This window comes from Caretta caretta, chromosome 13 (genome assembly GCF_965140235.1).
Source record: "Caretta caretta isolate rCarCar2 chromosome 13, rCarCar1.hap1, whole genome shotgun sequence".
Classification (NCBI taxonomy): Eukaryota; Metazoa; Chordata; order Testudines; family Cheloniidae; genus Caretta; species Caretta caretta.
Genome location: NC_134218.1, coordinates 42609448 through 42622362, shown reverse-complemented (window position 1 = coordinate 42622362; position 12915 = coordinate 42609448). Strand labels below are relative to the sequence as shown.

Below are 12915 nucleotides of genomic sequence, written 5' to 3'. Positions count from 1 at the left end.
CTGCTGCCTCAAGGCATCCCTGATCCTCATGGCCCCAAGCTGTGCCCCTCTAATAGCCCTGGTCTCTGACTGTTCAAACTCTGCCTCCAGGCTCTGATCCTCTGCGGTCCAGCCCTGAGTGAAGCTTTCACCCTTCCCTTCACAAATATTATGGTTCCATACAGCTATAAGCATAGGAATATTGTCATCGGCCATGTCCAGCTTCCCATACAGGCATCACCAGCAGGCTTTTAAATGGCCAAAAGCACACTCCAAAGTCATTCTGCACTTGCTCAGCCTGTTGTTGAACCACTCCTTACTGCTGTCAAGTTACCCCGTGTATGGTTCATGAGCCATGGCATTAAGGGGTAGGCGGGGTCTCCCAAGTATCACAGTGGGCATTTCAACTTCCCCTACAGTGATCTTCTGGTCTGGGAAGAAAGAACCCGCTTGCAGCTTCTTGAACAGGCCAGTGTTCCGAAAGATGCGTGTGTCATGCACCTTTCTGGACCAGCCTACGTTAATGTCTGTGACATGCCCATGGTGATCCACAAGCGCCTGGAGAGGAGAACCATTGAGAAATACCCCTTGTGAGTAAAGTACTCTGTGGCTAGGTGCTCTGGTGCCAGAATAGGAATGTGCGTGCCATCCACAGTTAGGAAAGCTCATTTGTGCAAAGCCATCCACAATGTCAAGCACGTTGCCCAGAGTCACTGTCTTTCGGAGCAGGATGCGATTAAGGCCCTGCACACTTGAATCAACACGAATCCAACGGTTGACTTTCCCACTCCGAACTGGTTAGCAACCGATCGGTAGCAGTCTGGAGTAGCCAGCTTCCACAGTGCAATTGCCATGCACTTCTCCAGAGACAGGGCAGCTCTCATTCTCTTGTCCTTGCGCCGCAGGGCTGGGGCAAGCTCATCACACAGTCCCATGAATGTGGCTTTCCTTTCCTACAGCCACTGCTCGTTATCCCAGACGTGCATCACAATGTGATCCCACCACTCGGTGCTTGTTTCCAGAGCCCAAAAGCAGCGTTCCACTGTGGTCAGCACCTCCGTGAATGCCACAAGCAATCTCATGTCGTATGCATTATGTATGTCAATGTCACTGTCAGACTCTTTATCCTCATGTTGCAGTTTAAGGAGTAACTCATCTGCCATTTGTGATGTGCTGGCGAGCCTCATCAGCACATTCCTCATCAGTTCGGGATCCATTCCCTCAGACCGAAAGGGAAGACAGAGCGCTCAATACAAAAAACTATGAAAGATGGCGCCAAACATGGACGGAAGCAAAGAGGCTGCTGGAATGCAAAGCGATGCATGACGGGGCATTGCAACAGGGCCCAGGATGCCCAGCACCCCACCTCCCTCTTCCCACAAGCCTCAGCTGCAGAAGGGGAAGAGGTGATCTGTGGGACAGCTGCCCACAGTGCACCGCTCTGAATGCCGCTGCAAGTGCTGCAAGTGTGGCCATGCGGTTGGGCTGGCAGCTGATAGTGTGAACACACAGGAGCGCTTTCCCTTCTGTGCTCTCTGAGGTGTGCTTTTACTCCCGGCATTTTACATCTGCAAATGTAGACTGAGAGCATGTCTACACTGGGAAATTTACAGCACCGGCAGTTACAGCGCCACTCAGAGAGCGCAGAAGGAAATCCGCTGTTGTGTGTTCACACTGTCAGGTGCCTGCGCAATAGCGTGTTCACACTTGTGGCACTATTCGGAGCGGTGCACTCTGGGTAGCTGTCCCACAAAGCACCTCTTTCTCTTTTGCCGCTAAGACTTATGGGAACGCGGAAGGGGTCGCGTCCCAATGCATTGCATAATTGCTACTGTGGAAGAAAAATGCAGTCTTCACTCTTAGGTTGTTTGCAAGAAGTCAGAGACAATTTATTCTCAAGCAATTGCAAGGGGGAGAGTACGCACGGACAGGGATTCCCCCTTTCTAGGCAGGTCTCCGCCCGATAAACAATTGGGGCAAGCATTTATACCTTTTGTTGCATACAATAATGATCAACAGCCACATCTTGTTTATATATATTCCTTCCTGATATCTTACTTTTTCTCAGCAGTTCCTGCTACAGTCTGCGATCCATTCTTATCTAACACAAGGTCAAAACAGCATCTCACAATTTTTCCACTTGCTTCCCACTCGCCGAGGCCCTGCCTTAAAGTCTTGAGTTATTAGAGTTAGAGTTAGCCTGACTCTTGCTCTATTCCTAAGAAAACTAAGATGTCTGCATCCAAATCCCCTTTATCCCTTTTTTTACTTCCACACTACGTATGATGCACTGACTAGCAGTGACTGTTGCTTTCCTGGGCTATGTTTGCTTTTAATTAATGCAATAAAGAATGCTTTCAAACCAAAAACAAAATTCGATTATTAAGATTTACAAAAGACAAGTTCCAGAGACACAAATGGGATCACACATCTGCACAGTGGCGGAAGAGTGGAGGGAGGTTGTGGTAGGGGCCCAGCACCATTACAGATTGGCATATGTCCAGGTGACTTATGCAGCCTTTCCATCTGTAGTGCCGTGCAAACAGTGCTGCACTTCATCCGGGCTAAATTGCATAGGGATGGGGGTTGGATGCAGTGGGTAATGGTTGGAGTTTGCAGGGCTGGATGGCGAAGGTGCAGGTGTTGGAGGCAGCTGGTGGTGACAAGAAACAGGATGTTGAGCAAACTGTGTTCGTGGTGGCATAGGGGTGCGAGGAAAAGAGTTTTGGGACAAGAGCTGCATGGGGGTGGGGGTGGGCGTGGATCTGCTCCATACGCAGTGTTACGAGCACCTGCATCGAGTCCACTTGGTGCTCAATAATGCTTAGGAGCTTCTCCACGATTTCTTTCCGGTGATCCATGTTCTCCTTGTGGACCCTCCTCTCACTCTCCCACCACTTCCACACTTTTTGATTTTCAGCAAGGGGCTGCTGCATAACTTCATGCAGAAGGTACTTCTTGCTTCTTCATGGCCGCTTCCTGAGTCTGCGCAGCCATTCAGCCTTCAGCCATTGACAACAAGGATGGCTGGGATCTCAAGGTAGTATCTGTAAAGACAAAATGCAACATTTAACAGAGGCAGCACTGTTAACACTAGACAGAGCAATGATTCGGCCGATCTTAAAGACAAGCACAGTTCACACAATAGCACAAACTGCCTGTCCCCAGGTGAGTGCACATAACCCACAAGAGCCCCGAAATGGTGAGTAACCACAGGGACAAGGGGAACTGATTTTTCCAGGGCTGTACTGTCCCCTGGGGTCCTGTGCCTTGGGGAGAGCCAACCGCTTCAGGGGCCCCCTATACTGAACACTGTCCACACATTTTCCACAGGCTGGGTTCATCCTGGAAGATATCTCACTGCTGAGGGTGACCTGGGAAGCACGGGAGGGTCTTCTGCAAGAATGCTTAGTCCTGGCCCTTATGTGGCTTGCCTGTGTGCAGCAATGGTGCCCCCCACTCATGGCACAATGATGTGGGTATGTTACCCTTACTGGGACAAGGAGCATAGTAGCTCTGCCAAGGAATCTGCATAAGCAGATTGCCCAGCTTCTGCATGAGACTTTCAATGAGATCATGGAGGCCGATTACCATGATGTGAGAGAGCACGTCAACACCCTATTCCACATCTATGCATGCACACAGGCCTGACCCTTCTTTCTGCAACCCTCCTCACCCCAACAACCCGTAGCCAACTACTCCCTTCTCAAAATCAAAACTGCTTACTGGGCGCCTCCTCTGCTGTTTGCTCTTCCCCAAGCTCCATCTGCTGTGACTGGCTACCTTCCTCCAGGCTTGAAAACAGCTCCTGGCTTCATGCATCTATGGATGGTGAATTGTCCTCTGGCTCTGGGCCCTCCTCCTTCTCAGTATCCTTGCTCCCACTTTACTCCTCCTGTCTTATTGCACTCTGGGCTGGCACGGCCTCTGAAGTGCCCATGGTAGTCTTCACAATGGAGGTGGGGTCATCCCCTAGTATTGTGTCCAGCTCTTTGTAGAATTGGCAGGTCATGGGGTCAGCACTGGAACGGGAGTTTGCCTCCCATGCCTTGTGGTCAGCGTTCTGCAGCTCCTTCACTTTTACCCTGCACTGTACTGAGTCTTGGTCATGGCTCCTTTCAGTCATGACCCTTGAAATCTGTCCATAGGTATCATAATTCCTATGGCTGGAGCACAGCTGGGATTGGACAGACTCCTCTCCCTAAACGCTGATAGAATCATAGAATCATAGAATATCAGGATTGGAAGGGACCTCAGGGGGTCATCTAGTCCAACCCCCTGCTCAAAGCAGGACCAATCCCCAATTTATGCCACAAATCCCTAAATGGCTCCCTCAAGGATTGAATTCACAACCCTGGGTTTAGCAGGCCAATGCTCAAACCACTGAGCTATCCCTCCCCCCAAATAATAATATCTGTCTGTCATAGAATATCAGGGTTGGAAGAGACCTCAGGAGGTCATCTAGTCCAACCCTCTGCTGGAAGCAGGACCAATCCCCAATTTTTGCCCCAGATCTCTAAATGGCCCCGTCAGGGATTGAACTCAGAACCCTGGGTTTAGCAGGCCAATGCTCAAACCACTGAGCTATCCCTCCCCCCGTGAGGTCCAGCACCTTGGCATTGCTCCATGCTGGGGATCACCTGGCGCATGGAGGAATGGTAACCTGGAAAGATGCACTGAGAGCACTCCATGGCTTGCTGAGCAAACAGGAAGGGGATTTTCAAAATTCCCAGAGAATTTAAAGGGCGGGTCTGACGGTTGCTCACCTGAGGGCAGGGCAGTAGAGTTCAAAGTGATGACCAGAGTGGCTAGAACAGGCATTGTGGGACACGTTGCAGAGGCTAATCAGAGTGCAGCAATAGACCAGGGCATCCACACTGGCACCGTGGTGCTTTGGCCTGGGAGCAGCTAGCTCTATGCCTCTTGTGGAGGTGGATTACCAGGAGTGCTCCAGCTGCGGAATCCAGCCACTCTCAGTGCCTTGCCAGGGTGGACACTTCACATCTGGGGCTGATTTAATGCGCTCCAACTTGCAAATGTGGACAAGGCCCTATTCTGTGGTTCTGAGGGCTAGTGTGTGTATGTGGGTGGGAGACAAGGGGGTGCTGGAAGAAAGAAGGGAAGGGCAAACTAAGAAGCCAGAAAGGAGAAAGAGAACATTTGAGTGGAGGTGGGTTCTAAAGAAGCATAGAGAGATGTTGAAGCCAGTTCAGTGGCATTTGGGTGCCTAGCTCCCCCAGGCTCCTGTGAAAATCCGAATGTAGGGCCTGAGCCCGAGACAGCTTTATCTAATCTATCTATCTATCTATCATTTTTATAATGTTCGTGGAATATTAGCAGCTAAATCCTGTAGGCAAACCATTTAAAATAGCCTAGTTTTTTTAAAATAAGAAACTACTAATCTCTCCTTTCTTATCACACCACTCAGTGATTGGCTGTTCCTTCAATGTGAGAAAGTTGGACTCTTTGGCTGTATTATAAGGCAATCAAATTCGGGAAAAAAAGATGAAGTAGCTTTAAAGGTGAAACCAGGAAAGTAATTACAATATTCCCAGATATTTCGATGTTCGTGTGATGAGGGGTCGATAGACAGACAGACGCACAGACAGATTAAATCTTATATCACCAGCTTCTAATTATATTTGTGAAGTGACCACAGATATTGCTGGAAAAAAATGACTGGCAACTTAAGCGTAACAAATCAGATTCTGCAGAATGGAATTTCCCCCCATTGAATCTAAATTAACAAAATTTCAGTTCACGCCTGGTAACGCCCGCCTTTTTCAATTGATAATGGATTCTGCAGCTGGCTAGTTTGTCGGGCTCAACGGGTAGTGATCAATGGCTCCATATCTAGTTGGCAGCCGGTATCAAGTGGAGTACCCCAAGGGTCGGTCCTGGGGCCGGTTTTGTTCAATATCTTCATAAATGATCTGGAGGATGGTGTGGATTGCACTCTCAGCAAATTTGCGGATGATACTAAACTGGGAGGAGTGGTAGATACGCTGGAGGGGAGGGATAGGATATAGAAGGACCTAGACAAATTGGAGGATTGGGCCAAAAGAAATCTGATGAGGTTCAATAAGGATAAGTGCAGGGTCCTGCACTTAGGACGGAAGAACCCAATGCACAGCTACAGACTAGGGACCGAATGGCTAGGCAGCAGTTCTGCGGAAAAGGACCTAGGGGTGACAGTGGACGAGAAGCTGGATATGAGTCAGCAGTGTGCCCTTGTTGCCAAGAAGGCCAATGGCATTTTGGGATGTATAGGTAGGGGCATAGCGAGCAGATCGAGGGATGTGATCGTTCCCCTCTATTCGACATTGGTGAGGCCTCATCTGGAGTACTGTGTCCAGTTTTGGGCCCCACACTTCAAGAAGGATGTGGATAAATTGGAGAGAGTCCAGCGAAGGGCAACAAAAATGATTAGGGGTCTGGAACACATGAGTTATGAGGAGAGGCTGAGGGAGCTGGGATTGTTTAGCCTGCAGAAGAGAAGAATGAGGGGGGATTTGATAGCTGCTTTCAACTACCTGAAAGGGGGTTCCAAAGAGGATGGCTCTAGACTGTTCTCAATGGTAGCAGATGACAGAACGAGGAGTAATGGTCTCAAGTTGCAGTGGGGGAGGTTTAGATTGGATATTAGGAAAAACTTTTTCACTAAGAGGGTGGTGAAACACTGGAATGCGTTACCTAGGGAGGTGGTAGAATCTCCTTCCTTAGAGGTTTTTAAGGTCAGGCTTGACAAAGCCCTGGCTGGGATGATTTAACTGGGAATTGGTCCTGCTTTGAGCAGGGGGTTGGACTAGATGACCTTCTGGGGTCCCTTCCAACCCTGATATTCTATGATTCTATGATTCTATGATTAACTCTCTCTCTGGCCATTATCTTTGAAAACTCGTGGCAAATGGGGGAAGTCCTGGATGACTGGAAAAAGGCTAATGTAGTGCCAATCTTTAAAAAAGGGAAGAAGGAGGATCCTGGGAACTACAGGCCAGTCAGCCTCACCTCAGTCCCTGGAAAAATCATGGAGCAGGTACTCAAAGAATCAATCCTGAAGCACTTGCATGAGAGAAAAGTGATCAGGAACAGCCAGCATGGATTCACCAAGGGAAGATCATGCCTAACTAATCTAATCGCCTTTTATGATAAGATTACTGGTTCTGTGGATGAAGGGAAAGCAGTGGATGTATTGTTTCTTGACTTTAGCAAAGCTTTTGACACGGTCTCCCACAGTATTCTTGTCAGCAAGTTAATGAAGTATGGGCTGGATGAATGCACTATAAGGTGGGTAGAAAGCTGGCTAGATTGTCGGGCTCAACGGGTAGTGATCAATGGCTCCATGTCTAGTTGGCAGCCGGTGTCAAGTGGAGTGCCCCAGGGGTCGGTCCTGGGGCCGGTTTTGTTCAATATCTTCATAAATGATCTGGAGGATGGTGTGGATTGCACTCTCAGCAAATTTGCGGATGATACTAAACTGGGAGGAGTGGTAGATACGCTGGAGGGGAGGGATAGGATATAGAAGGACCTAGACAAATTGGAGGATTGGGCCAAAAGAAATCTGATGAGGTTCAATAAGGATAAGTGCAGGGTCCTGCACTTAGGACGGAAGAATCCAATGCACTGCTACAGACTAGGGGCCGAATGGCTAGGCAGCAGTTCTGCAGAAAAGGACCTAGGGGTGACAGTGGATGAGAAGCTGGATATGAGTCAGCAGTGTGCCCTTGTTGCCAAGAAGGCCAATGGCATTTTGGGATGTATAAGTAGGGGCATAGCAAAGCAGATTGAGGGACATGATTGTTCCCCTCTATTCGACATTGGTGAGGCCTCATCTGGAGTACTGTGTCCAGTTTTGGGCCCCACAGTACAAGAAGGATGTGGATAAATTGGAGAGAGTCCAGCGAAGGGCAACAAAAATGATTAGGGGTCTGGAACACATGAGTTATGAGGAGAGGCTGAGGGAGCTGGGATTGTTTAGCCTGCAGAAGAGAAGAATGAGGGGGGATTTGATAGCTGCTTTCAACTACCTGAAAGGGGGTTCCAAAGAGGATGGCTCTAGACTGTTCTCAATGGTAGCAGATGACAGAACAAGGAGTAATGGTCTCAAGTTGCAGTGGGGGAGGTTTAGATTGGATATTAGGAAAAACTTTTTCACTATGAGGGTAGTGAAACACTGGAATGCGTTACCTAGGGAGGTGGTAGAATCTCCTTCCTTAGAGGTTTTTAAGGTCAGGCTTGACAAAGCCCTGGCTGGGATGATTTAACTGGGAATTGGTCCTGCTTCGAGCAGGGGGTTGGACTAGATGACCTTCTGGGGTCCCTTCCAACCCTGATATTCTATGATTCTATGATTCCTGAGAAAGTGACCGTGCAAAGAGTTTTGTCTCTGTGTCTCACCTCAGTGCGCCCATTTGGCCTCCAGAGGGCGCTGCAGTTGAAGTAAAATGGTCCCTGTCAGCTGCCTCCAAGGTCTATTCCACCGCTCGGCTTTTCATTAAATCCAGTCCTCCTGTCTGTCACGCCCGGAGCCCGCCCCCCGACAGGCACCGTGAGCCGTCCCGGAGCCCCAGGTGAAGGGCAGGTGCAGAGGAGAGAGACACAGAGGGAGGTTTGTGCTGTTAACCCCAGGGGTCACTCACAGCTGGAGTTCCAGCGGTAACAGCGCTGCAGTTTATTTCTTGCTCGCCACGCCGCAGGATCAGTCCCTCTTTGGCGTGTAGCTGCGGGAGAAGGGGGAGCCTCCCTGTCGCTGACTCCCGCAGGGCTCAGAGAGACAGAAAAGGGACTGAGAGACGCTGCTGTTCCGCCGTGAAGATGGGAACGACCCCGGGCTCAGGGATTGTGCTTTTTTGTTCTGCGTGAGTGAGGTTCCCGTTTCCCCACCTCTCTCTCGTTCTAGCTCCATCTGTCCCGACACACACATCTACTCTCTCTCTCTCTGATTCTCGCCTCTGTGTGGTCCCTCATCCTCTCTCCCTAGCTCTTGTTAGCCCCCGTGACAGCCACAAGAACAGGGCGCGCGTTGGTGACAGGGAGTAAACCCACAGAGTCCCCAAGACGTTTCAGGCCCGCTACTTTAATTCTGTTTCTGGTTTTCTCTCCTAGTGTCCCCGGGCAGAGCCGAGATCCAGCAACCGGGCATCGCAGAAGGTGTGGAGGGAGCCGAGCTGAACTTCACCTGCTCTCACCCCTCAATCAAGACGAATGAGAATGTAGTTTGGTACCGGCAGTTCCCGAACCGAGGACCCGAATTTATAGTTTCTGGATACCGGGAAACCACTCATATCCCCGACCCCGAGGGAGCTTTGCATGTTTCTGGAGACAGAAAGTCCAGCGCCCTGGCCCTGAGCAGGGCGCGGCTCGCAGACGCAGCGGTGTATTACTGCGCTCTGAGAGACACAGTGTGACAGCCAGGGGCTGGTTCCGGACAAGAAGTATCGCACTGCGGCCTGTTGTGTGCGTAGGCGGTGGGAGGGGTGAATGTGGAGTGCGTTTCCATGAGCGGGAGGAAAGAGGGGCGATTAGGGGAGATAAAAGAGATGAATAAAACATTTGGGGGCACATTTTCCAAGGTCTTGGTGCGCCTAACTATTTACTGAGAACTTTTCCAAAGGATCAAATCCCATTTCTCTCCTAAGAAAATCTGCTTCAGGGAGAACTGTGAAGCACAGTAAGTGAAAAGAAACAGACCTTTCCCATTGCATCTGCAAGGAGGCTATTTTGATACAAAGAGAGGAATAGATAGATACAGCGTTGTTGTAGCCCCGTTGGACGTAGGATATTAGACAGACAAGGTGGGAGAGGGAATATATTTTATTGGACCAACTTATATTGGTAAGAGAAACAGCTACAGGAGTTGGTCCAATAAAATATATTACCTCAGCCACCTTGTCTGGGAAGGTTAGAGAAGGAGAGAAGGAGACAGAGAGAAGGAGACAGAGAGATGATGAAGAGAGAGAGAGAGAGAGCGAGAGATCCAGGAGAGAGATAACACACAACACCATCCTCTCATTGCATTTGTGAAATGGACACAAATATTACTAGGGAAAAAGGACTGGTAAGTTTAGCAAATACTGTTCTGCAAACGAATTTTCCCCATACAGAAAATAAGAGCACATGGAGTCTAAATTAATAAAATGTCACTAAACATCCCCGTAACACCCGCCTTTTCCAGTTGGTCAGGGAATTTCCCAGGGGGCACCTCACTTGGGAAAGTCACAGTAAAAAGAACAGGAGGACTTGTGGCACCTTAGAGGTTAACACATTTATTTGAGCATCAGCTTTCGTGAGCTACAGCTCACTTCACCGGATGCATTCAGTGGAAGTGAGCTGTAGCTCAGGAAAGCTCATGCTCAAATAAACGTGTTAGTCCCTAAGGTGCCACAAGTCCTCCTGTTCTTTTTGGGAATACAGACTAACAGGGCTGCTCCTCTGAAACCTGTCACAGCAAAAAGATTTCTGAGCGGCATCTCCCCCCCCGCCGCCCGCGCGGAGCCCGCCCCCCGACAGACACCGGGAGCCGTCTTGCAGCCTCAGAGCAAGGGCAGTTGCAGTCAATAGCGGAGAGACACAGAGGGAGGTTTATGCGGTTAACCCAGGTGTCGCTCGCAGCTCGGGTTCCCACAGTAGCCCCACTGCGGACTTTGGCTCGTAGCTGCGGGGAGAGGGCGGAGCCTCCCTCTCCCTGATTCCCACAGGGGCCAGGCTGCGAGAACAGCGGCTGGGACGCAGCTATTCCGCTGCGCACTGTCGTGCGCCAGGCTCCCCACTTGAAAAGAAGTCCCACACAGGCATCTTCCCGGTTTTTTTGGAAAATAACAGCCTTGTGGTTCAAGGACTGGTCTTATTACTCACCTGAGGACCCATAATTTCCATGGAAGATGATCATACTATCGCCCATAATCATCATCATCATCATTCCGCTGTGAGGATGGGAATGACCCTGGGCTTAGGGATTGTGCTGCTTTTTGTTTTGAGTGAGTTAGGTTCCCGTTTCCCCACCACTCTCTCTTTCTTCGTGTCTCTCTTTCTCTGTCTACCTCCATCTGCCCCAACACACATTCCGACTTTCTCTCAATCTCACCTAACCATCCACCCTTCAAGGCCTCTGTGTTCTGTCATCCTCTCTCCCTAGCTCTTGTAAACACCCATGACAGCCATAAGAAGAACAGATGTGCGTTGGTCACAGGGAATGAACCCACAGCATTCCCAATAAGTTTCATGCCCAGTAAATTAATTCTTTTTCTCATTTCCTCTTCTAGTGGCCCCAGGCAGAGGCGAGATCCAGCAGCCAGTCTCTGCAGAAGGTTTGGAGGAAGCCAAATTGAACCTCACTTGCTCTCACGCCTCAGTCAAGACCAATGAATAGATATTTTGGTACTGACAGTTCCCGAATGGAGGGCCTCAATATATAGCTTCTGGATACCTGGGAATCATTATTAGCCCTGAGCTGGAGCGAGTTTGCAGGTTTATGGAGACATAAATCCAGCACCCTGGCCCAGCGCAGGGTGAGGCTGGTAGATGGAGCTGTGTATTACTGTGCTCTGAGAGACACAGTGTGACAGCCAGGGGCGGCACCCCCCCCTCCCCACAATAAATATCACATTTTTCTGGACTATGTGTGTACGTGGGGGAAGGGGAGGGGAGAGGAATGTTGGGTGTCATTCCATGTGGGAGAGGGGCTGTGAGGGAAGACAAGAGATTAATAAAACACTGGAGCCAAATGTACCAAGGTCTCGGTGCTCCTATTTACCTAAGTGACTGGTGAGATTTGATCCTCTGGAAAAGTCTAAGAATATCCCCTGGAGAGAGATCTATGAAGCACAGTAAAAGATAAAACAATGCAAATAAATAAACAAACCCTTCCCATTACATCTGCAAGGGAGGTATTTTGATATAGACAGATAGATACATTCAGCATTACAGTTGCGTTGGTTGGAGGTTATTAGGCTGACAAGGTGGATGAGGTAATCTCTTTTACTGGACCTGTGATGGATTCGGTCACAGAGACCCCCTTCAGGCTGTCACCTGATGTGCTGAATTTACCTTTGAGCCTATTTTCCCTAGCAGCTTGTGTCAAGGTTCCTTCCCCACTCTGAACTCTAGGGTACAGATGTGGGAACCTGCATGAAAACCCCCTAAGCTTATTTTTACCAGCTTAGGTTAAAACTTCCCCAAGGTACAAACTATTTTACCTTTTGTCCTTGGACTTTATTGCTGCCACCACCAAGCATCTAACAGATATATAACAGGGAAAGAGCCCGCTTGGAAACTTCTTTTCCCCCAAAATCCTCCCCAAACCCTACACCCCCTTTCCTGGGGAAGGCTTGATAAAAATCCTCACCAAGTTGCATAGGTGAACACAGACCCAAACCCTTGGATCTTAAGAACAATGAAAAAGCAATCAGGTTCGTAAAAGAAGAATTTTAATTAAAGAAAAAAAGTAAAAGAATCACCTCTGTAAAATCAGGATGGTAAATACCTTACAGGGTAATCAGATTCAAAACATAGAGAATCCCTCTAGGCAAAACCTTAAGTTACAAAAAGATACAAAAACAGGAATCTACATTCCATTCAGCACAGCTTATTTTCTCAGCCATTTAAACAAAACAGAATCAAAAGCATATCTAGCTAGATTATTTACTAAGTTCTAAGACTCCATTCCTGTTCTGTTCCTGGCAAAAACATCACACACACACAGAGAACCTTTGTTTCTCCCCCCGCCCCTCCAGCTTTGAAAGTATCTTGTCTCCTCATTAGTCATTTTGGTCAGGTGCCAGCAAGGTTATCCTAGCTTCTTAGCCCTTTACAGGTGAAAGGGTTTTTCCTCTGGCCAGGAGGGATTTTAAAGGTGTTTACCCTTCCCTTTTTATTTATGACAGCTTGGGACTCCAGAGCCAGACATGCCAGCCTGCTGCAAACACAGACCCAGGGTCT

The 12915-nt window shown here is 49.0% G+C and overlaps 1 gene segment (V, D, J or C); it reads left to right on the top strand.

Annotated features, from left to right (window-relative positions):
* Nucleotides 1-2604: 2604 nt before the first annotated feature.
* On the top strand, nt 2605-9386 carry LOC125629019 (T cell receptor alpha variable 4-like). The segment is given in 2 exon segments: nt 2605-2638; nt 9085-9386. Coding segments are annotated over 2 exon segments (336 nt in total).
* The last annotated feature ends 3529 nt before the right edge of the window (nt 9387-12915 follow it).